A 26085-nucleotide genomic window follows, 5' to 3' on the forward strand; every position below is an offset into this window, starting at 1 on the left:
TATGAATCTCTTATCCCTGTTGAATGAATGAATGAGATAAAGTCTTCCTGTGTTTTGATGCTTGCTTGCTCTTTGTCTTCTCTAGTTCCTCTCTAGATCATCTTTACCATAACCCAGCCTGGACCATGGTCATTGCATTAATTAAAATTCAGTTCCTCTCTACAGAATAGTGAAGCCCCAAATACTATTGGCTTAAATAAAATAGGAGTTTAGTTTCTTCTCATATAAAAGAAGTCTGGAGCCAGGCATTGAAGTGCTGGGATGGAGGCTTCATGGAATCATCGGGGACCTGGGCACCCGGGCTCTTTCAGGCTGTTGCCCTTGTTCTTAGGATCCCAAGTGACTGCTAGACTTCCATTCATTCATCAGTCTTGCTCCAGATGGCAGGATGGAGGAAGAAAAGGAGCAGAAGGAAAGGCCCCCCCACTTCATGGAGCCCCCGTAGAAGTAACATATAAAGCTCTTCTGTGTATCTTCTTGGCCAGAACTTAGTCTTATGACTACATTTTGCTGCAAAGGAGTCTGAGAGATGGTTTTTCACCTGGACAGTGATGTGCCCAGTAAGGCAAAAAACAGAAAAGCAAACAAAGTAAAAACCAAAACCAAAAAACCCCCTCAGGTTTCTGTTGTTAAAGAAGAGGAGAATGAATATGGTGAGACAGTCACTGGTCTCTGCCACAGTCATTCACTCCAGCGCTGCTCCTTGCTTCCCTTCACCTCTTGACAAGCGATTTTGCCACTTCTCAAACCAGCTGTCGTCACCGTCTTACTTGTTTACACCGATTCCTATTTCTACTCCCAGAGGAGTCGAGATTAGAAAAGGAAAGAACGTCAGATCCTAGTACCTAAATATCTTTATGTCTATAATTTGTTATGCGGTAGTTGCCAACCCAGAGTATTAGAAGTTAATATGACTGGTTTAAACCATCTCTGATTTAACACAATATTTATTGTGTCTTTAAATGTTTCCTATGTTATTGTTAAGCCAGAGATCTAAGGTTTAGATTCAGCATGAATAAACTAGCTGGCCTGCCCTAAAAAAAAAAAAAAAAAAAAAGAATTGGTGGGAAACGTCCTGAATTATAGGCAGATCTGATGCCCTATGCCTGTTAGTTAACCCCAACTGAATTCCTGTTTTTAAACCCGTGGACTGTCAGCTCCTGTAGTCTGTTTCTTACAGCAGTCGTTTTAAATGTTCCACTTGACTTCCATATCTTCACTTTGTTTCTTCTTTGCTTTCTTATAAATAAATTGACCGTATTCTGCCTCTACCTCAATTTAGTATGTCTCTGTGATAGGTCGTCCTGTGCCTCAATCTCAACACCTGTTTTTATCAATAGTATGTAAGCCATAGGGCAGGGGGCAGGGGAGGGAGTGTTAATTTTCCCGAACGAGACTACTTGGTGCTCTGTGTAAATACCTGTTAAATGAATAGATCATTTCCCTTCTGTCTCTTACTTCCCTCCTCCTAATTGGAATATAATTTCTATATTTAAAATACCTTCTCTGGGCTTTGCTGCCTTTCCCCCCCCATTTCTCACAGTTCAGTTTTTAGTTTTTTTTTTTTTTTTTTTTTTTTTTTTTTTTTTTTGCGGTATGCGGGCCTCTCACTGTTGTGGCCTCTCCCGTTGCGGAGCACAGGCTCCGGACGCACAGGCTCAGCGGCCATGGCTCACGGGCTTAGTTGCTCCGCGGCACGTGGGATCTTCCCGGACCAGGGCACGAACCCGTGTCCCCTGCATCGGCAGGCGGATTCTCAACCACTGCGCCACCAGGGAAGCCCCAGTTTTTAGTTTTTAAGAAGAGGCATCTCTTAGTTTTCTAACTCGTTCTCTTTACTATCTTGAGGCTGCCTCTGAATTTTTAGACTTTTCTTTGAGATTTCTCCCACCCTTGTTGGCCTTTTCTCATTGTCTAGTCTCTGTGACGTCTCCTTAGCATGCTGTGTTATCGACGGCACATTCTTGGAATTACCCTCTTAGTTCTTTTACCTTTCCGGCTTTTTCTTCTGTATTTCCTTTGTCGACGTCCTTCTGTTCTGTAACGGTGAGCAAAACATGATTTTGTGTTCGTAATTTGTTCTTTTCTCTCTCTGCTCTGTCTTTGTGGTATCTCAGCTTGTGTCTGTGCTTTGACGTTTAGCTATCATCTCTGTATGGATGATCCCCCCAATAGACATAAATTGCCTTTCTCTTTCGCTCTAAATACTTCCTGGTGCCTCGATTGAAATTCCTCCGTCATCCTAAACAGCATGTCTAAAATCTGGGATGTTAGTATTCATGTCTTAGGTGTACGTCATTATGGTGTTGCTTCCTAAGCTTTCCATGGTAACGGTCCTTCTGGCAAAGGATAGCAGCTTCCTGTGTGTTGTTTTCCTTGTCTGGGATGCCGTTTGCTTTACTCTGTCCAGCTGCTTCTTTTTAAGATCAGGTTCAAAAATCTGCATATCACAAAGATTTCTAGGATGACACCAGACCTTACTGACTTCCTAGGCTTTGAACTTCTGCCACATTCATTTATCTGTTACCCAGCACTCCTCATATCCTTGTGTTGTACAGTATTGTGGAATAAATCGTCTTTATTATAAATGTCTTATCTCACAGATACCTTGTAATCTTATTCTTCTTTGCACACCTAGTGCCTGGTATATAATTGGCACTTAATAACGTTTACTGTGGATGATGCCATCCTCTTTTCATTTCCTTATCTTGTTCCATTTCTAACACTGAGATTGCTTTAAAAAAAAAAAGTTAATTTTTCTTATCACCAAACAAACATTTCTTTCCATAAATGAAATGGAGTGCTTGGACTGAGCTGAATGACAGATTTTCAGCAGCCTGATTGCATTCTGCTTTGCACTATTTACAGTACATTATAAAAGGCTTCAAATGATTGTTGGAGAAGTAACTTTTTTTCCCTCTTTCTTAGTCTTTTGAGTGTCATCTAAAAACGTGGAAAAAAAGAGTCATGAAAAGAACTAGTAGGATTTTGTGGAAACAGAGTTTTACATTGGAGAGTTCAAGATAACTCGGGGTGGAGGGAGAGAATGAAAGTGAAGGAGAGAATATGAATAAATGAGGATGAAAATGCATGTGAAAGTACCCACCCATTAGACCCACACTGCTTGGCAAACAACGTCAAGATGATAGCAGAATCAAAGTGTTACATATATCAAAAGGATAAGAATACATATCAAGGGCATTTTTGCTGCACACCCTGTACAAAAAGAAGCATACCCGATTGTCTTTATGATAAATTATTTTTATGATAAATTTCTCAGCAGTATAGTAATGTGATGGACATATTGAATAAAGTAGATCCAATTAACCTATGGTATCTTTTAAAATTCAGGTGTAAGAAATTAGCTGTGATTAAAATTTAGCTCTGTGTAGACTGCAAATCTGGTCTAAGAGAGTATGATTCCAGACTCATATGAGGGGAATGAAAGACTTGGTTCACTTGTTTACTTTATTTTGCTTTTTTTTCCCATAGGGAGTTTGAAATACTGCCTTGTGATTCTGAATCAGCCTTTGGACAAATGTTTTCGTCATCTTTGGTGCAAAGGTAACCTTAATTAGCATTTATATTTCTTTGCTTTCTTACTCTACTTGGGACTAATGTGACTGTTAAATATCCCAGAACCCAGCTGGAATACCAAAAAGTGGAATTTAAAATAAGGTGATTTAATTATTGAATTATCAGAAGAATCCATTTTTGCTTCTCCGTTAACCTGTTTATACATGTGGTTTCCACAGCGTGGACCTCCAAGGACAGAATTACAATATAACATCACTCTACTGTGTATTGTAACGACTGTATGGGTGTTTATCCTGAGTACTCAACACGTATTTGTTCAAGTGTAAATACTTTTGGCACCAGTGACAGCAAAAGCCATCCACAAGCCTCCCTCATTCTGGCATTCAGTAATTAGGTATCTGCAGGGTGACTGGATTTGCAACATTAAAACAGAAGACATGTTGCCAATATATTAGAATCTCTAGGGATTCTGAAAAGTATAGTCAAAAATGGAATAGTTTCACAAAATTAAACTCCTGTGAGGTTTCATGTCAAAAATAGGTGGTTCTGTTAACTCTTTTATATTATTCTTTGATTTTTATGGAATGAACTCAAGAAAGTGATGTTAAATAGCATTTGCTGTTTTGAACCTCTGCTCTTCTTTAATGAAATCTTTAGATTTTTTTTCAAAGGGATCCTTCTGCTATGTTATCACTGTAAGTTTTGGGTCAGATGACAGGCAAAAGAACTTGATTTGTGATATATTGGAGCATATTCCTGATCCTGTCTCATCGGCTCAGAATTCTTTAGTTATTCTCACCATTAAGGTTGTGTGTCTTAGAGTGCAAATGTATTATGTTAATAAGCTCACATCTGGACAGAGGTAGTTGTGATACTAGAGGGAATAAATCATTATACATGATTTTGTGAAAAGAATTTTTCTTGTCCAATAGGATCATGATGAAAAGTCTTGGTATTCTACACTTAGCCATCTTTAAGTTAGGTAATGTAAACTTTCACATTATAGTTGTACTAACATTGCCCTCACGGACAATTACTTAAGTATTATCTTTCATAGCACTTACTACTCATTTACATGTAATTAGGTAGTTATTTGGGTACCATAAGGCCAAAAGGTCTTTTTTGTCACTTTGTCTCTATTGCCTAGTGCTGTGTCTGGCACATAATTGCTTAGTAATTACAAGGAATAAAAGAGAGAATTTAATATGGTTGATATTGCTATTAAATACCAAAGCAGACTACTTAGGCACACCTTTTCTACCTGACCTTTATTACGTCAGGTTTTATGATGATTTGGGGAGAGTGTGTGAGCAGCTGTGTTTTACTGCACACATTAGAAATAGACAAAATATTCATTGATAGGAACTGTTGGAAAACTTGGATAATGAAAACCACGTCTTAAGGCTCATATTTTGGGGAGTTAATGGTCCTATTTTGCACGTAGTATGAAGTGATGCAGATTTTTGAGCTGATTGAAGTTCTTCATCTCATTAGTTTTTCTGCAGTGCATTTGATCTGAAAAAGTCTCAGGCTTGACATTCACCTGCTACTCATTTGATTTGCATAAAAAAATGAACACTTGGTTAGTATGTGTCAATATACATGAAGAGAAGTAAAGGTATCTAAAGTGTCCTGTGTACTGAAATGGTTAGATAATTCTCATTTCCAAAATAACTTTTCTTTAGGTTATTGAAATATTAAATTCTTTCATATATGCCTCTAGGATAATTCTTGGCATTTTGGAGCCATGAACCATTATAAAAATCAGATATGTTAACAAAGACTAAGGAATAGGTTTTTTCTGAATCTCGTAACAGAGGCTGTGGGTTTATGTTTGTGTCGCTGCTCTTCCAAGTAAAGGCAATGAAACAGGGAAACTGAGCTTGAGTTGTTGCTTTTCGCAACAGAGAGGAGCCCCAGAAAAAAGCAGCATCGTGGGTTTGGGAGGGAAGTCAGCATTGTGGTTTGGGATTTCATTTCAGCAAGTAAGTCATGGCTGGGGTCTGCCATGCTGTTCCGGTTGAGCTCATATGTACAACATTCTCTGTAATTTCTGTGGATGTGGAGATTTGGCAGGAGCAGAAATTAAGGGGTGGAAGCTGGACTGCTAGACTAAAAATTTGAAGGCTGCTACACAATGTAAGTCTCTTATATAAAATCTATATTTTACCTTTAACCTATAGGCCAGGGGCTTCTGTTGAGTAGGTATTTCCTGAGATTCGTTTCAGGGGAGAGACTACTTTGAAGGTTTTCGTTTCTTCCTGCAATGTTTCAGTGGCAAGTTATAAAGTCTAGTTTAAATGACTAAAGGAGGGATTCAAGGGATTCAAGGGATTCAAGATTATAAAAGTTTTTGAGTGTGTTTTCCCCTTAGTGCATCCTGAAGTTTTAATGATTTTCTTGGTCACAAGCCTTGGAATAATAGCCCTACATGTCTAGCTAGCATTTTGTACTCTGGGTTTAATCTGGGGACATAAATAAGTATTTGGTAGGCAGGTAGATAGATAAAACGACAGAAGTATAGTTAGTGAGTATCTCACTAACTTTCTGTAGTGATCAGAGATTATTGGGCTTTGTGACTATTGCCCTCAGATTTCTTAACCAATTTTTTTTTTTTTTTTTTTGTGGGGAGAGGAAAGGGCACAGTCATGAACTGTCTATAAAAGACTGAAATGTACACCCTTTTTAGCAATATGCAGTGAGTCATAAAAGAAAGCGTATTTCTTTAAATTGTGTAATTCCAATTCTAGGAATTCATCCTGAGCAGAGGGTTGGGGGAAACAACCAAAGACGTAACCAAAGGTTTACAAGCAAAAAACTCAACATTATTAATGATGGGAGAAAACTGGAAATAACATAAATATCCAGCAGAAAGGGTGTGACAAAATACAGCATGGAATATCCATCATAAGCAATCTTAACACAGACCTCCAAAACTGCATTTCTAAAATTGTTTTTTTTAAAAAAATCATTTAATTAATTAATTTTAAAAATTTAATTTTTTTATACAGCAGGTTCTTATTAGTCATCCATTTTATACACATCAGTGTATACTTGTCAATCCCAGTCACCCAATTCATCACACCACCCCCACCCCCTCCGCTTTCCCCCCTTGGTGTCCATATGTTTGTTCTCTACATGTGTGTCTCATTTTCTGCCCTGCAAACTGGTTCATCTGTACCATTTTCTAGGTTCCATATATATGTGTTAATATACGATATTTGTTTTTCTCTTTCTGACTTACTTCACTCTGTATGACAGTCTCTAGATGCATGCATGTCTCTACAAATGACCCAATTTCGTTCCTTTTTATGGCTGAGTAATATTCCATTGTATGTATGTACCACATCTTCTTTATCCAGTCATCTGTCAATGGGCATTTAGGTTGCTTCCATGTCCTGGCTATTGTAAATAGTGCTGCAGTGAACATTGGGGTGCATGTGTGTTTTTGAATTCTGGTTTTCTCTGAGTCTATGCCCAGTAGTGGGATTGCTGGGTCATATGGTAATTCTATTTTCAGTTTTCTAAGGGACCTCCATACTGTTCTCCATAGTGGCTGTATCAATTTACATTCCCACCAACAGTGTAAGAAGGTTCCCTTTTCTCCGCACCCTCTCCAGCATTTATTGTTTGTAGATTTTCTGATGATGCCCATTCTAACTGCTGTGAGGTGATACCTCATTGTAGTTTTGATTTGCATTTCTCTAATAATTAGTGATGTTGAGCAGCTTTTCATGTGCTTCCTGTAGAAATCAGACCTTCATTTGATTTCTTTCTTTTATTTCCCTGGTAACCAATCTTTGGTGGGGCTAATGGCAGACTCTTGGAGGGCTGATGCCAAGGAGTACTTCCCAGAACTTCTGATGCCAGTGTCCTTGGCCTCACAGTGAGACATAGCCACCCCCCACTCTGCAGGAAACCCTCCAACAGTAGCACGTAGGTCTGGTTCAGTCTCGTGTGGGGTCACCGCTCGTTCCCCTGGGTCCCGGTGCACACACTACTTTGTGTGTGCCCTCCAGGAGTGGAGTCTCTGTTTCCCACAGTCCTGTCCAATCCTGCAGTCAAATCCCGCTAGCCTTCAAAGTCTGATTCTCCAGGAATTCTTCCTCCCTTGCCAGACCCCCAGCTTCAGAAGCCTGACGTGGGGCTCAGAACCTTCACTCCAGTGGGTGGACTTCTGTGGTGTCAGTGTTCTCCCGTTTGTGAGTCACCCACCCAGCGGTTATGGGATTTGATTTTATTGTGATTGCACCCCTCCCAACTGTCTCATTGTGTCGTCTTTGTTTTTGGATGTGGGGTATCTTTTTTGGTGAGTTCTAGTGTCTTCCTGTTGATAATTGTTCAGCAGTTAGTTGTGATTCTGGTGTTCTCAAAAGAGGGAATGAGAGCACGTCCTTCTACTCCGCCATCCTGAACCAGTGGCTGGAGCCTTCTTAACCTCTTTCTCTCCCTTTTTTTTTTTTTTTTTTGAGTCAGGCTTTCTCTTCCAGTAAATGCCTTTTTCAAACTGACATATATAGTAAATGAAAGAGATAGGGATGTCTGTGTTTGAACAGCTCTGTTTATTTCTTGTTGTGGTTCAGTGTTTCTCATCTTGGGGTCACCAGGCTCATCAGGGTCCTCAGAGATAGTAGGAGAGATATCTAAACTACATAAAATTGAAATACAAAAAAGAAATAAGAAACCCAGCAGACATTCATTTAGCTGGGATAAGGATAAGACCATAGATTGATTATATATCGGATTTCTAGGAGTTTGACTTCTCAAAGTATGTCTTCATTTTTCACGAGTTCATAACCTCTCCCTGCCTCTTCCATTTGACCCACAGAACAGTGGTGACCATGTTAATCAGATTATGAATCGATTATCAGATTATGTCAGTGTCAGGTCTTTATCTGTGGTCTCACACCGTTTTCCCCTAATAAGGAATTACTTTCCTTCACGAGGTTTCTTTCTTTTATTTCCCTGGTAACCAATCTTAAGACCATATCAAGGTATGGGCAACATACTCTGTTCATTTTGTAGGAGGCTTAAGTCATGAAATATCTGACAAATCTGGTAGGTCTTACAGGTTAAAGGGAGGCACACGTGGCATTTCATGAATTGAAATGTAAGCAAGCTCTTTGATTGTATAATCTCATTGTTTTCCCTTCTGTTCTGTTTGTAAGTGACTGATACCTGTTGTGGCCCTTCTGTGCCAGGCATTGGGCTTGAAGCTGGAGACAGAATTATGGGCTCTGGGTTGTGGCTGGAATGGAGAGCTGGCAGGGTGGGGGGTGGGGGGTGGGAGGGACACAGGTGCAACCTGTTCTTGAAGGTGGCGTCTTCATCAAGAGCCACAAGGCCTCAGATGGAATTTGATCTATCCCTGCTTCTCAACAGCTGTGAAATTACGGTAGCATTTGATTAATTGCATCTACTTTGCTCACGTCTGTGTGCTTTTCTGTCTTTAAACAAAAACACCTTAGCTGAGTAAAGCATTTGTTAACAAAATCATGACTTACTCTGCTAATTATACTGATATTGTGCTAGTGATTAGTATTGCTATCAGATTTAAGTTTTAAGGTGAAGTGGAAATCTGCTCTAAAGCACCTTGTTATACTAACCCTTTCCTTCATAAATTATGCACCCCAGGACTATGTAAGCCTCTTTTCCCCTGATTATTTGAAGTTTAAGGCCAAACCAAAGTTAAGAAGTTTATATTAAGTTTTCCTCTTCCTTTGCTCCTCTACTATACCATTTCTCTGTTCTGTGGGACTTTCTTACCTCACTTCTGGTGTCCGTTTTGTTTATTCTCATTGAAATAAGAGAAATTGGATACTTGTACTTTTTATATGTAGATTGGTTGGTAGCTTTAATAAACTTGGTATCAGTCTCTATTTTATTCCTATTGTATGTATTTGTGTACATTATCCCTGTTAGAGGAATTTCAAGGGAAACATACTTTTTGATAATCACCTTGAAGTTTCAAAATCATCATAGGCTTATTCCTAAAGCTGACTCTGAAAGGGCTAGTTCTAGTCCATCTTTTTTTTTTTTTTAAGAGTGTGTTTCTAATATAGTTTTATCTATGGCCTCATCTTCCATTACTACCCCATCCTATGTATTTAGTGATGGATATTATAGAACTGCCTTCTTTTTTTTGTGCCTGAAATAGATTTTACAAACTTCAACTCATCCTTATATGTCCAACTCAAAAGCCACCTGTTGTGTACAAAGCCTTCCTTAGCGTGCCCAGGTAGAGATTTTCTCCCTAGTATTTGTACTGTTTCTTTTACTTATAAATATCACCTGATCCCTCCTTGAGAATAAGCTTCTTGAAGAAGGATAGAGAGTGTTTAGGTGATGGTGTTTTCCTCCTAGTTCCTGTGACACTAGCCTGGGGGCATCTATTGTGGGTCATCCTAGCAATTGCTGAAGGTCAGTGTCTGTCTTTGGTGCTTTCTAGATACTGGAAATCCTCTTGCCCTGGTGTGAACCAGTTCGCGGGCAACAGATGGGTGCCGGTGCATGCTCTCCCTCCCCCTCCCCAGATTCCTCTTTGGTTTTCAGCCTAGGTTGGGTCCCTTTTCTACTTCAGCTAAGTTGGAGCTCTGTCGATCATTTTTCTCCCTCTGCTGTAAGACTGCCAGATGCTGATTTTGTATTTCCTGGTATAACCAGTCAGAATGGCTGTTTTCATTAACCTCATCTTCTTTCCTCATAGCTCAGGTGCAAGGATGTATTCCTTTTTTGCCTCTTTGGTTTTATGTCTTTGACAGTTGAAGTGCTAACAAATGTGTCATTGGAATATATCCTCTTTGTCCATTCAGGTATTATGGTAAGGTATATCTTCTATTACAGAGAAGGATATAAAATTATGAAATGAAGCAATACCCGTATCTTCTGACATTAGTTTCTAAAGAGATTTATCATATGTTTTTACTGTAATGCTTATAATGCTCCTTTCTTTAAAACAATTTCTTTGTGAGAACAGTAGGTTAACCTTATTTTTGAGAATATAAATGCTTCAGTTTTCCCATGGATTTTAATCTTTAATTATAGAATATGTGTGCATTGTAAAAATTTAAAACATCACTTTGTATAATGAAAAAGTGTCCAGTCCCCATTAACTATTTAATATGCCCTTCATTATTTGTTTTATGCTTGCATTTTTTTCTTTTTCATTATTGCCCATGAAATGATTTTTATATAACCATCTATTAGGGTAATAGATGAAATGCCATGAGTACATAGGAAAATGACCCGAAAACAGTGAGTGCCAGGCCACGTGACTCTGTATCCTTTATGGCAGTTAGTGTAGACATTTTGACTGCTTTGTTTTTACTGTTTTTTTTTTTTTTTTTTTTTTTTTTTTTTTTTTGCGGTACGCGGGCCTCTCATTGTCGTGGCCTCTCCCGTTGTGGAGCACAGGCTCCGGACGCGCAGGCTCAGCGGCCACAGCTCACGGGCCCAGCCGCTCCGCGGCACGTGGGATCTTCCCGGACCGGGGCACGAACCCGTGTCCCCTGCATCGGCAGGCGGACTTGCAACCACTGCGGCGCCAGGGAAGCCCTTTTACTGTTTTTTTTTCTGCTATTTAGATCTGTATCCTAACTGGTATGTCGGTTTTTAATGTAACTAGAAAATGGCTTCAAGTCAGTATGGCTACTTACGTTTATATATATATATATATATATATATATATATATATATATATATATATATTTTTTTTTTAACTCATTCGTTTATTTACTTACATTTGCTCCCTGTTTAATTTACACACACACACTTGCTGACATTAAGCTCAATGAAGTGAGTCTGACGTGTGGTTAGTTAGAAGAGTATAAGCACATTATTAATAGTTATCCTTGCTAGGGAGGCTGAGTAGTACCTTTGTAAAAGTGACGTATCCTTACTGAAATAAAGTAAAAGTGAAAAACAAAACAAACAAAAAAAACACAACAAAACACAAACCCGAAGAATTCTATCTCTGCACGAAGCTGATGGTGGAATACTACATAAACCTAGATAAAAGTAAAGCATCACCTTTGGGTTAACTGTCCAGAAGGGAAATCAACATTTTGCATTTCTTAAAGTTGATGATGTGTTCAGCTCTTTAGAAGGTGTCCTGTCATTCTCCCAATCAAAGTATTCGGGTCTTAGATGGCCTTCCCTGAAATGCAGATGTTGTCATGTTCAACAGTGCTTCCCAGAAGTTTGTTATGGAGACATAAAGGCTCTCCATGGTGGCTTTTCTCCATTTTTATTATATAGAGCTTTATTCAGTTAGTTTGAAGGATTTCTGAAAGAGCAGGCTTTGAGAAGCAATCAGAGAAACATGGTGTGACTTACCTCCATTTCCCCCACGTTGTGTAGTGTATTTTACCCTTAAGAATCTGCAAACATTTATTTTTACCCCACCCTGCTTTAAAGTTTGATCTCTAAAGACTGTTATGTGTTAGATAAATATTAGTGTTCCTATGTGTGTTCATTTTTTGTCCCACCTTGCTTAGTGACTTCTCCTTTGTAATAGTTTGTTTGAAGGCAAGCTGCATCTGAAAGTTTATTTATTTTTAAGATCATGCTATTTAATTGAAGATAGATGAGTTAAAGAACATTTCCGCTGGTTAGTATTTATGTACAATTATCGATTAAAAATAACTTGAAATTTTTTGTAGTGCTAGTCTTCGTGGGAAGCTGCTGAGCCTCTCTGAGCCTTTAGTTTCACAGTAATAGCTGCTTGGAGTCTTTCGAAAGAAGTTGCCATTGGGAAGCAGAAAAGAGTAAGAGGGTGTGATGTCCTCTTCACTACTTCACTGGGAGACAGATGTTTGGCTGAGAGAAACTCTGATCTACATTCTTTCTGTGTCTAGAGTTTACTGGCAATGTTTGGAACAAACTGAAAGGAATACCATAGGGGGGAAATCATAGGGCAAAACACTTGTTTAAGCTAGTAGGAGAGGAACTGTAGGGGGAGGAAATATTCTAATTTTGAACGTATTCAGTAGAACTGAACAGTGTGAACTGTTAGATACATATAATGGCAGAATCTCTGTGAAAGTGAAATAGTGATACCTTCTAATAAGGCTTCCTTGTTACCTAAATAGTTATCATGAACTTAGCTTTTAAGGGCTTGCTGGTTATGACTACCTGGATAGGTAGAATATCATGTGCATTTTTTGCCATTTAAATGCATCCAGGCAGAGATCCAGCTGTTACTTTAGGTGGGAAAATGCTAGGCTTCAGGGTATGCAAATTTTAGTTAGGATGATCTGGGAGGCATCTGTTCTAGTGATGAGTAGATTAGTCATTAGACTTAAGAATCCTGTAACCTTGAGGCTTATCCCAGTTTACTGAACTACCAAAGTGACACTGTTTGTGTCATTTTCTGTTCTTAGTGTTTCACAGAACTTACGCTTGGAGCACATTTAAGTGAACAGTGAGCCAAAGATCTGATGAGCAATTTGCATACTTGGTTCAGGTCCATTAAGCAAAACAGTTATGTACAAGCTGTAGTCCCTGTAAATAAGGCTGGCAGAAAAGATCTATCCCATTCGTACGAAAACATTTGGGGACTACCAAAAGTTATTTAAATAGATGACAGTTTAATGTATTAGTGGCACAGAACAAAACACATTTTGTCTGATGTGAGGCTAGAGACATAATCTACGACTCTCGTCCCCAAGATGATGGCCCATCTCTATTGAATTAAATCTTTCATCATTCTGGGTATTATAATATAAATGTTGTCAGATATTAAGGACCTCAGTGTTACTTTCTTTCTTAGGATTCACTCTTAGACCATTGTGTTGGTGGTGTTTTGTTTCAGTAACTACAATATCATCGGGCATTTAGGGAATTGAAACCAAAACTTCAAGTACTTTATATTTGAAATGCATTTTATAAATATCCTGCTATACATCCTAATTTCATGGTACTTTGTATGAACTTCTGTACTTGATATTTAAAAAAGAAAAGTCATTATAAAATATCAAGTTTCACAGCATAGCATTTTCTAATATGTTTACTGAGAGGCAAAAAGATTCCATGATTTTCTTTTTTAATCCATATTTTTTCACATTGTCAGTGTCAAGCAATGTACAAGGCCCATAATATCAGTGAAAAAGACACAAGCCCTGTTAATATTGTGCTAACAATCTAGTGTTTGATGTATCCCAGTCTCACTGTATACATTATAATATTCTTGGCAAATTAAAATGTATTATCATTATGGACTGAACTTTCCCCACCCCTCCATCATATGTTGCAGCTCCAACCCCTAATGTGACAGTATTTGGAGATAATATCTTTAAAGAGGTGATTAAAGTTAAATGAGGTCTTTGGGTAGGGTCACTAGGACTAGTGTCCTTATAAGAAAAGGAAGAGATACCAGGGCTGGAGCTCACAGAGAAAGGGTCACGTGAGGACACAGTGAGAAGGGCACCATCTGTAAGCCAAGGAAAGGGCTCAGGAAAAACCAACCCTGCCGAGATACCTTGCTCTTGGACTTCTAGTCTACATAACTGTGGGAAAATCAATTTCTGTTAAGTCACCCTGACTGTGGTATTTTGCTTTGAAAGTCCTAGCACACTGATACAATTATATATAAGGCTTCTTGGCAAGTTGAGAATTGCTCAACTCTCTTCTCTTTAGAAGATGATTGATCTCAAAGGTCCTTTTTCTTTTTTTTTTTTTTTTTTGCGGTATGCGGGCCTCTCACTGTTGTGGCCTCTCCCGTTGCGGAGCACAGGCTCCGGACGCACAGGCTCAGCGGCCATGGCTCACGGGCTTAGTTGCTCCGCGGCATGTGGGATCCTCCCGGACCAGGGCACGAACCCGTGTCCCCTGCATCAGCAGGCGGACTCTCAACCACTGCGCCACCAGGGAAGCCCGTCAAAGGTCCTTTTTCTTTACAAGTCTGGTGCCAGGTATTCTCTAGGCAGTCTTGCTCTTACCTTAGTATGTTGTAGCTCTAATCAATTTTTGGTAGCATTAAACCTCCCTTGGTCCCCCTTTGTTTACAGAAGACATTTCACTGACTTCAGAAAAACAGTGGAAACACCTTGCATATTAGATATTAACTTGATGAGCATAATCAGAATTGGGGAAATCAGTTTTGGACACCTTAAACAGATACAGGAAAAGGTATGAACAAATAGATTAAAGCACAAATTTCAATAACTCAATTGTCTGTGATTATTTTGGGCACTGATTTATTGCCCTGTATGAAGATGAGAAGAATTTGCTTTTCTTGTAAAACATCAGAGAAATGTATTGCATTGCTTTGGGACCAGTCTCAACTTCATTCTGGATGTTCTGTAGGTCATTTCACATAACGGGCAGTCTCATGTGGAGCTCTTCCCTCTTCCCTCATAGGAGGTGGCCTGTTGGCAGCACCTTGGCCTGCTCTTGGCCCTAGACTTGTTCACTTACCGGTAAATAACAAATCCCACCACTGATTCTCAATGCAACTCTGTCCTTACTAGGTAAGATCACCTAGGGATTGGAGGCTCTTTTAGATGAGGGGGCAGCAGCTTTGAAACAAGATATAAATGTGTTTCTAAAGAAAGAAAGGTTGTTTTTGTGCATACTATTTTGTTTGTTTTTACACTTTTGTGTTTCTAACTGGGCAACGGACATACAATTCTTTAAAATATTTAAGATACGTTCCTTTCTTTTGAATATCTACATCAGAAAAATACCTTACCTTTTTTCCCCCTCAACATCTGTCATGTTAATACAAATATATATATATGTGTGTAAACACTTTGGTGGTTTTTATGAAGTGAGTGGATTCATTGAATTAACTTTATTGGAAAAAATATTCACCAGACTATCCAAGGGTGGGGAATGAAGTGGGTTAGTGAAATCAGCCAAGATAGACTCACAAAACCTAATATCTTTTAGAAGTTACCAGCCTCCCTCCCTCCCTTCCTTCCTTCCCTCCTGAAATAGCGAAAAGGGGAAAAATACCAATGATGGTTGTTATTTCCTCCCCAATAAGTCATAAGTGAATGACTGTAAGAATTTAGCATTATGAGCTATTTTATTTAAAATTCTTTCATCCTGTAGTTGGAATTTATCTTTCCTGTATATAAGTGGTCAATGTGTGAAACACATTCCAAAATAATAGAAGTTAATGGAAAATAATATAATCTTCCAGAATATTTGGTTTTGAAATTATAATTCTGCCCTTAAGGTAAAATCATTCTGTAATTTTATTCTGAAGATCAGAGTGCCAAAAAATGGAACCTCCCCTCCTGCGTTCCATCACTACCTTTAAGAACACTGATATTTTGACTTTCTCAGTAACATGATATGTCTTTGGGATGTTTTTGGCCGTTCAAAAGAGGAGATGGTAGAGGATAGATAAGGTGCAATGCATTTTTTCAATCGTCAGCAAGTTCTGGTTATGTTAAAAATAGATGGGTAATGCTATGTTTAGAATGTACTTATAATTAACAGACTGTATCATTCACTAGACAAATATTTATTCAATGTATAATTTATCACTGGTTACAAATCCAAGCCAGTCTTTTTGCTTTATGATTATTTTATACATCTTATTTATAGTGATGCATCTTATAATTTCAGTCCTTTTTCTGGGGTTTCACTGGCAGTTGAATCATGATTCACAGCAGTGTGCACCCTTTATATTCAGTAGCATATAGAACATTGCAGGAATAACAAAAGGGGCATTATCTTTGTACTGGCTGGAAATAGGCTGGGTTTTTCATCTTGGAGGAAAAAAAGATAAATAGAAGCTGAAATTCATAGGAGTACAGATGTAAATGTACATAGAAAGGAAATTTAGGGATCTTGAGAAATATAAATATGCCAACCTAAGCCACTGTACATTTATTTAACACAGTAGACTTAATTGTATATGGCTTATCCATGTCCATATGCTTAAATTCACCAGATTCCCTTTTGCTTTGATTATGTAGGCAGAACTATTAGATTGCTTTTTCTTTAGTTTTTCATTTGTTAAATCTCAATTATTACTAAATCAAAGATGTGCTTGAGAAAATATATTTTAATTCAGATCATTCAGTAGGCCTTTAAGGACTATCTTCCAAAACTCTTTCTGACTGAATAAAATACCATCTCTCATTGTTGGAAATGAGATAGGGGTATTGTCATAGTGTTGCAAATGGAACAGCGTTTCTAGTTTTTATGGGACATTTTTAGCAGAGGCCTCAGTAATAACTTCCATTCTATTTGTGCCTTTTTATAACTTCTTATATAACAAAGCAAAAAATATGTTAATGTTAGAAATTAGTCTAACACGGGGTATTTTTTTTCTAATGATAATGGAATTGTAAGCGTGCTTTAATAAACGCTTAATATTTTCTTGGAGAGGTGAATTATTCTTCTTCTCACAGTATAAACACAGATCAAGATAGATCTCTTTCTGGGTTTTAAAGAAGCAGCAGTCTTCTCCACAGGATAAAAATAAATAGAAAGCTAATGTAAACTTTTCTTTTTCTTCTGTAAATAGAAAGTAATATTTCCATACTTAACAACATTAAAAGCTGTGTATGCATTACTCTACATATGTTTAGTTAAATGTGGTGTAGAAATGGTTTGGAGGTTTTACTTGTAGGAAATGATTTTTATATCCTGTCTGTGACATCTGTTAACTTTCCATAAGCATGCAACCATGAACTGTTATAGCCTAAGTAGATTCCTGAGGCCTTTCACATCTCTTTCGTTCCTTCAGTTTAACCAAAAATTGAGGGTGAGATACGAACTTTTAAGTTTTATTCTGTACGACACACAATTGGCATTCAAGTTTCTGGAAGGAAGATTGAGCAATGCAGTCCCTTATTCCTTGTTTAAAAAAAACAAAAAATACTTGTAGGTATAGTGAGTTTTGATTAACTGTATATCTCAGCAAACTGGAAAATTTTTCTGCTAGCCTTACTTTTAGAAGTTACAAACCATAAATGTCAAACTTCCTAATCAGTATGAAAACAACTTGGTGAAGATTCCATCCATCCTCTTATATTTATTCTGTCTCTGCACTGTGAGACTAATGAGACTTCTTATTTTGAGTGCTGACCTTGGTACTTGGAGATCTTTTGCCATTGAAGTGGGTTTCAGTTGTATTTACTGTATGGTGCTCCTTTTGTCAGGAACATTCACTAATTATTTTATATGATGATTTTTAATCCTTGTTAAGCACTTGTTGGAACAAACTGGAAGTGGATATTTCTATTGCATTTCAACTTTAGAATCAATGTAGAATTTACTTTTGCCTACCAGTGAGCATTTTGTTTCCCTTTTTAACAATTTTATGTCATCATGCTGTTGTTGGTGGTGTCTTTCTTATTTTTGAACACTGAACTGATAATAATTTCACCTGCCTTTTATATTCAGTTTGGAATCAAAGTTAAAAGACAATTTATTGTGGTACATGGATAGTGTCACTTCAGTAAATTTAAGTGGTGTCTTTTACTTCTAGTAAAAATTGTTAGTAGTTAATTGAACTTTTTCTTTCAGTTTTATGGATGATACCAGCATAGTTCTGAAACTTATTTTAAGGCAAACTGTTAGTAAATATGTCAACAAACCAGGAAAAATTAGCGATAAATAACAAGTTATTTACAATCATGGAATGAAAAAATTGTAAAATTGAGTGAGCTTAGAAATATATATAGAAGAATATTTATTTCTGAACTTTTTGTTATTACCTGTACTCTATTTTCTTTCTTGCGTGTATTAAGGGAGCCTTAAGATGACATCTGATTGATGTTTGGTTCATAAAACTAGGAGGTTATTATGCTTGATTGATTAATTGGGTGCTGTTCTTTAGTTCATTTGACCTTCCAAATAGCGTATTTGCAGCTTTGGTATCATAAATAAAAGAGGAAACATTTCTCCAAAACAAGCTAATGGATATTTACCACTTATTTTCATCTCCTTATGATATGGTAAAGAGGGGTGTTTTTGTTTTTCATTAACTTATGAAATTCTGATCAGCTTCTTCAAATTTGCATGATTCTCATCCAGTTTTATTGACTACCCTTGTTATTTGGAATGAATAAGATCTTACTTTGGCACCTTGGATGATATAATAGATGATGATGCTACTTTTAATTTTTTTAACTATTGGAAACTTTCTTAAACTAATAACTGTTAATACTACTGAAGGAAATTAAAGAATTGGAAAATATATTTTTACCCATGAATATTTAGAAAATAAGTCTGTAGATAAGTACTGTAAAGGAGAAAATACAAATATTTCTCAGTATGCCAAAACAACAACAAAAGCAAAAAATCCTACATCTGGATGGGTTAGAGAACATTTTCCAATGTCAAAAATTCCTTTATTTCTCTTTCTTTTATTTTCTTAGGGAAATGGCATCTTTCCTGAACAGATTTTATAAGGCTGAATGAACCACAGTTCCTTTGAGGTTTGGGAGATAAGCATTATATAGTAGCAAATAAAGCAAGAGGACCTTTCATGAGATTTAAATTCATTAGCATAGCAGGGACAGAGATCTTCTTTCTTAGAATTGGGGTTTTTTTTTTTAATGAATTAATTTTTAAAATTGAAGTATAGTTGATTTAAACTTTTGTTTCAGGTGTACAGCAAAGTGATTCATTCATACATACTAATATATCTATTTTTTTCAGATTCTTTTCCATTATAGGTTATTACAAAATATTGTGTAGATTTCCCTGTGCTATACAGTAGGTCCTTGTTGGTTACGTAGTTTATACATAGTAGTCTATATACATTAATCAAGAATCAGGTTTTAAGTGGACACTTTGATGTCAGAAATGGAAACTGTTTCTTCCTTCAGTTTTTTTCTGCTTCCACCTCCTTCCCTACCTATAGTCAATGTATAAAGCAGGACTTGTTAGCTGTGTGTTACCTTCTCCCCATCCACTCCCCAACTTTGCTTTATAACTGCTTGCAGAACAGCTGTAGATAATTTTAATTATAATTAAGCAGCACGGACGTTTTTCATGGGGGACTACATTTAATAGAATTGTTTGAGCTGTTTACATTCAGTAGTGGATCGTCTTTGGCTTCTACCTCTCATGTCAGTGCTTAGTATGGCACCTTGCACTGTGTTGAATAGAACCTCGCCCCTCTGCCTGTCTGCTTGCCTTCCTTTCTGTCAGCCTGCCAGTCTGTGCCAATTTGTTTACCGTTATTTCATGCCCTACATTTCCCATTTGAGGAAAATTAGTCTGATGTCAGCTAGCTGTTTCACGTACCTCCCCATTTTTTGGTAGGCACATAAACCTACTCAGTTTTTATTTTTTTAGACTTCCAAGATATCCACAGAACATGATTATGTTGCCTTCTGAGTCCTTGATAACATGAGAGTTTGCATATTCTATGCCAAGGAAAATTACCCTTGTAGAGTACACAATATTTCAAAGAATTTAAAAAGTAGAAAGCACATGAAGTCTCCATTTTGTAATACTTTGTATTTCTGATTACCTTCCATGCAATGAAAGTGGTTAATATTATTTGTGTTGGTAAAGTTGTCACAGAACTGTTGCTTTTTACGTTTAAACAGCTTATTCCAAATACTATTTGGACAGTTCATATATGTTGCTTCCAGGTGGCAGTAGTATGTCATGTCTCTGTAGAATAAACAGTATCTTTCCTAATCTAGTAAAACTTCCACAGTATAAATCATGTTTTCCATATGTTAATATCCAGCATCTTAATAAAAATTACACTTAGCGTTAAAGAGTGAATTCAAAGCTGATATTTTTCAGGAGATACTTAACAAAAATTGTAAAACATGTTGTTTTAAAGGACCCTACCAAGAAACTGAAAGACAGTCCACAGAATGGGAGGAAATATTTGCCAATCATATATCTGATAAGAGACTTGTATATAGAATATGTAAAGAACTCTTACAACTCATTAAGAAAGATATATGACCCAATTAAAAAATATGCAAAGGATCTGAGTAGATACTTTTCCAACGAAGGTAGACAAATGGCCAACATGTACATGAAACGATGCTTTACATCATTAACCATCAGGGAAATGCGAATCAAAACACAGTGAGGTACCACTCTATACTCACCAAGATGGCTGGGATCAGAAAGGTAAAGCGTTAATGAGGATGTGGAGAAATCAGAGCTCTCATATGCTGTTGGTGAGAACGTAGGATGGTGCGGTGACGTTAGAAGTCAGTTGGTCACCTCATTGAATGGTTAAATATGGAGTTACCATCTGACCCAACAGTTCCACTCATAGGTATATTCCCAAGAGAAATGAAAACATAATGTCCACACGAAACTTATACATGAATGTTCATAGCACCGTTACACATAATAGCCAAAAGGTAGAAATGGTCCTAAAGTTCATTAACAGATGAATGGATAAACAAAATGTGGTATGTCCATACAATAGAAACTTGTTCAGGTCATAAAAAGGAATAAAATACTGAAACATTCCACAACATACATGAACCTTAAAAACATTTGTCTAAATGAGAGAATCTAGGCACAGAAGATCACATAATTATATGGTTCCATTCATATCAGATGTCTGGAACAGGTAAATCTACAGAAACAATGTATTCGTGGATGAGGGATGGGGAGTTAGGGGGGAATTACTAAAGATATGGGGTTTCTTTTTAGAGTGATGAAAATATTCTAAAATTGATTGTGGTGATGGCTGAACAATTTTCTGAATATTCTAAAACCATTGAATTCTTTAAATGTGTTAATTTTATGGTATGAAAATTATATCTGTAAGCTGTTACAAAAATAATAGACATTAAGGTACATTTAGTGTCTCCTAATCTTTATTATCCTAATAAATTTTAATATTTGTCTTGATTAATATGTTTACTTTTCTTATGAGCTTTTATTAATACCAAAATTTGTCTGATACTCTGTCCTTAATTTTACATATATTCATGTAGTTTAGACCCGTGGTTCTCAAATTGAGCCTGTGCCAAAATGACCCGGAGAACCTCAACCTTAGCATTTTGGATTCAGTAGGTCTGGAGCAGGGCTCAAGAATTTACCTTTCTAACAGTTTTTAACAAGAATGCCTCTGGTCTGGTTTGAGAATTAGTGCTTTAGGTCTCAAAACATCATGTTTTTTTAGCACCTTTATTAGCTTCTGAGCTCTAATGGCCTTGGTGGATGTAAATTTTAGCTCTGCATGATCTTTCACTCTCCTCTTCTCATATCGCATCTCTCTTTTATCGGTGAGAACATAGCTTTTTAGTATTATATTTGGTTTCCTTTTGGGACCATGTCTCTCCTCTTCTCTGCATAATGGGGTGGATGTTTGAGTGAAAGATTGTTTTTACCATCCAACTTTTTGATCTTGGTTTTCTTAACACTTGTAGCTACGATTTTCTTTGCACATCTACCTCAGAAAGTTCAGAAACTTTGTTAATGCTACACAAAACAAAATATTTTGAACAGAAAAAAAAATAAAGCTGATTTCTTTATGAAGCGATACACTTAAGAAGCGAGACACAAATGTCAGTTATCATTTTTTGCTGTACTTCACTGTTCTGAGTACTAATTTTAATTCCCAAAGAGTGACTTTAATTTGTTTTAATTAGAACACTCTTGTTTGAAATATTTTTACTAGGTAAGCTTTATGTGGAAGAGTGTGACAAGCATTCATTATTAGCATTAAAGTCTTAATGAAGGAAACTGCTTTCTAAGGATATTAATTTTCTTGATTTAAAACAAGCAAACAAAACATTTTCTGAAAGGGAAATCTTCTCAGGATTCTGTCACCATAAAGTCCTTAATCCTCTTGTTCCGTGTTGGGAATTAGTGATGGTTCAACATTCTTATCAAACTAATAAGTGAAATGGGGATCTGGCAGATGGCTGGGGTTACAGAGACCATAGACAAGACCCTTTCCTGGAAGGGCTTTACAATCCGGTGTAGCGTGTGTCGTCAATCAGTGAGGATTTACTTAGCATCTGAGATTTACCAGTATTGTGTACAGTGTCCGAAGGGGAGGGGATCTCAGAGGCATACAGGGAAGGCCCTGCCCTTGAGACGTTTTTATCCTGTATTGAGATGAGACCCCACACAAGAAGTAACCACCTTTGTGCACGTAGTGTATCATGCGGTGGTGGCTATGCATGCCATTGGAATTCAGAAAGGGGACTTTGGGATTGAGCTGGAGGTCGGTGTGGATGTACACACACACCAGGAGTTCACTGAAGACTGCTGCAGGCAAAAACGCCATCTCTGATCATAAATTGCAAGGAGATCAAAAGTGATGTTTCGAAAAAGAAAACAGCTAGGACATAGAATTCTTTATTTTATGAGCTGATGTGGAAGGGAGCAGCTGTTGTCTATCAAACTGAGGAGTCCTGATGAATGCTGGCCCGGTTCGTGCCCTTCTCTTGCCTCCTGTATTGTTAGAGGACAGTTTATACCAGGCTTTGGCTGGCACCACAGTTGGGGAAACTTCTGGAAGAGCAGAGAATCCTAGAAGCCAAAAAACAGGCAGCTGTTTAGAATGTTTTACAGTGTTGGAATAGGTAGTGCACCAGGATTAAGAATTCCACCTTATGAACAAAGGTAGAAATATAATGAAAAAATTATATATTATAATATGCTGAAAAATATAGTAATATAGAGAATATTAGAAGCAACTTAATACCTCGGGCTTATCTGAGTGTTAGAACATTCTCAGGTTATAATGACCTCCGAAAACTCTGTTTCTAATATCTGTTCTGAGTGAAAGAATTGCATTTTCTCTCCTTTATATAATGGTAACAGTAACATGAGGAATGCTATGTACCACAGGTGGGCATTATCTGCTAAAACTCTTTGAATTTAACATAAAAATTCCTTTTTGCATTATAGGTGTTCCACGTATGCATATTATATTGAAGTTAATTTATTTTTGATTATTTTATTTCAGTGAAATTAATCTTGCTTGGGCCTTGTGACGTCTAGTTCATGAAAACATGCTCCCTTGATTTAGCCAGAGTTTTAAGTTGAGCCAATATGTTTGCTAAAGTGAATTAGTTAGGAATTTATAAATATGATGGATTTGTACATAATATATATTTGTATTTTTTACCTTATTCCAAAAATGATTTAATAAGGAAACTTGAATCAACTTAAATTTAATCCACTTTCCAACTCTGCTGATTAAAGAGGTGTAAAGTGTTTTTCGTATTCATAAATGACTGTCTAATAATATTGGACTCTTAAATTGTGTGTGGAAATGTTTCCAAATGTGTAAATGACTTAAAGGTAAAAAATAAAAAACAATAAAAATCTTTAAAGACAATCAATTACAATATATGTTAATGTAGAATTATGGAAAGTCCATTTCAACCAGGATTGGAAACCTAGTGTTTGATTATATAAATGTTTACCAAATGTTTGATTATATAAAAAATCAGTAAATTTTCTGTAGCAGAAAATATTAAACAGTGTTAAAAGAAAAACAACAACGGATTTGGAAAAAACAACAGATTAGGAATAAGTATAAACACATGATAGATAAAAGGTTTTATCTGTAAGAAGTCTTATGTATAGATAAATAAGAACCAAATTAACCAAAAAAAAATTTACTGAGAATAAAAATAGGCACTTTAGAGAAGAACTAATTCAAATAAACCTCAAACATACGAAAAAAATGCCCAAATTGATGGTAGTTGGGAAAAGAATGTTAACATAATGAGATACCATTTTATACCTATTAGAGTAACAGCTACTGCTGTTGGAGACATAGGAAATGGGATATTGTTAGCAGAGATGGAACTATTTTATCTTTTTCTTGGAAAGTAATCAGGCAACTTCTATTAGCATAAAAAAAAATGTCTTTTCAATTCTGCAATTCCAACTACTGTGACTATCCCATAGAAATATGAACTACATATGTGAAAAATATGTATATATACACGGTGACACATATTTATGGACATTTATTGCAGCATTCCTAATAGAGGCGGAAAACTGGAAAACAAAGTAAGTGCCTCTCCATAGTTGAATAGTATATATTATGGTATACCTGTGTCATAGAATATCATGCCATTTGAAAAAAAGAATTAGAGCTTTGCTAATTGCCTTGGAATTTCAATGAGGTATTATTGAGGGAGAAGAAAAACAAGATGCAGAAAAGTTCCAATTATATAATCCTATTTTTATAAATCAAAGTAAAAAAAAGTCCATATATGCATATTTGAGTGTGTAAGTGTGAAACTTGATGTCTGTGTATAAACATTGAGAAGCATAGTCCTAGTATGTTTCTTGGAGAGCGGTTAGGGGAAGGGTATCCAGTGATATTTATGAGCATAGAGAAAAGAGAAGGAGACAGCAAGCAAAAACTGAAAGTATAAAAGTAGCGTAAATAAAAGCATTTATGGTATGAACAGATTTATATGAGTATGTTTTGAGACATTTCTATAAATTGTATGCATGTATTCAAAAATAAAATTTTTAAAAGTTGAGAACAGTATGAAAAGGAGAGCTGATATGTGTGCAAAGGAATTAAACATAGACATCTCCTTTGGCTGGAAGTTGTGGGCAGAACCGCAGTGATGGATTGAAAAATACCTATTTGACAACTATAAAAAGGTTTTCTCAAGTATTTTTCCCCTTATGATGAGTAAAATCCTTTTATATTGCAACTCTGCATCTCCAATTTATTTAGAAAAAAATAATGCATTCAAAGATGGTTAGTATAGAAATTATTCAATTATGAATTCAATGAAGAAATAGGTAATGATGATACCTGTGTGTGATATAAATTAGGTTCTGGATATAATGGAACACTATATGAGCTAAGGTATGTTATTTGGCTGAGGGGGTCACAGAAGGCTTCCAGGAGGAAGCAGAGGATGTGTTCTAAGCAGTAGGGTAGCAAGAAAGGAAGTACAGAAGTGAGAAGGAGTGTGGGTTTCTATGTTAAGTGCAATGGAGCAAAATAATCAACTAAGCAATAGATTATAAATGAAAATTAATTAAATTATTAATTATAAATGAAAATTAATTTTATTGACTCTAAGACTCCATCGATTGTAAGATGCATTATTATTTTATGTATCACTAAGAAAGAAAGACATGCTTATTATACTATTTATTGCCCAAACATTTCTACCTTATGGTTTCTCTGGGTCAGGAATTCAAGAATAATTTAGCCTAGGTGGTTCTGGCTTAGGATCTCGTACGATTGCCCTGAAGATACTGTCCAGTCATCTGAAGGCTTTTCTGGGGCTGGAGAACCCACTTTCAAGATGACCCACTCACATGGCTGTAGGAGAATCCTTCATGCTGCATGGAGATGCTTGAGTGTCTTAACAGCATGGCAGTTACCTGTCCCCAGAGTGGGTGATCCATGAGAGCAGGTGAGGAGATTCTGTCATGATTCTATGACATAGTTTCAGAAGTCACGTACTATTACTTATATAATGGTCCTTAGAAGTGAGTCACTATATCAAGCCCATTTTTGAGGGGAGGGCAATTAGATTTTTTCTTTTGAAGCATCAAAGGAGGAGCATCAGGGAATTTGTGGGTATAACTGAAACCACAACATCTATAAAGGGAACTATAAGTGAAAAAATGGTTACAGTTATTTTGTAG

General features: G+C 36.7%; 1 protein-coding gene across 6 annotated transcripts in view; it reads left to right on the forward strand.

The window, feature by feature from the left end:
- TPK1 (thiamin pyrophosphokinase 1) overlaps positions 1–26085 on the forward strand; it is a 342946-nt gene that overhangs the window by 64477 nt on the left and 252384 nt on the right. For all 6 annotated transcript variants that reach the window (XM_059073509.2, XM_067041648.1, XM_067041651.1 and 3 more), the window contains one exon: positions 3493–3564. In XM_059073509.2, coding sequence (XP_058929492.1) covers positions 3493–3564 — 72 coding nt within the window. The remainder of the gene's footprint in view (positions 1–3492; positions 3565–26085) is intronic.

This window comes from Kogia breviceps, chromosome 9, assembly GCF_026419965.1.
Source record: "Kogia breviceps isolate mKogBre1 chromosome 9, mKogBre1 haplotype 1, whole genome shotgun sequence".
NCBI lineage: Eukaryota > Metazoa > Chordata > Mammalia > Artiodactyla > Physeteridae > Kogia > Kogia breviceps.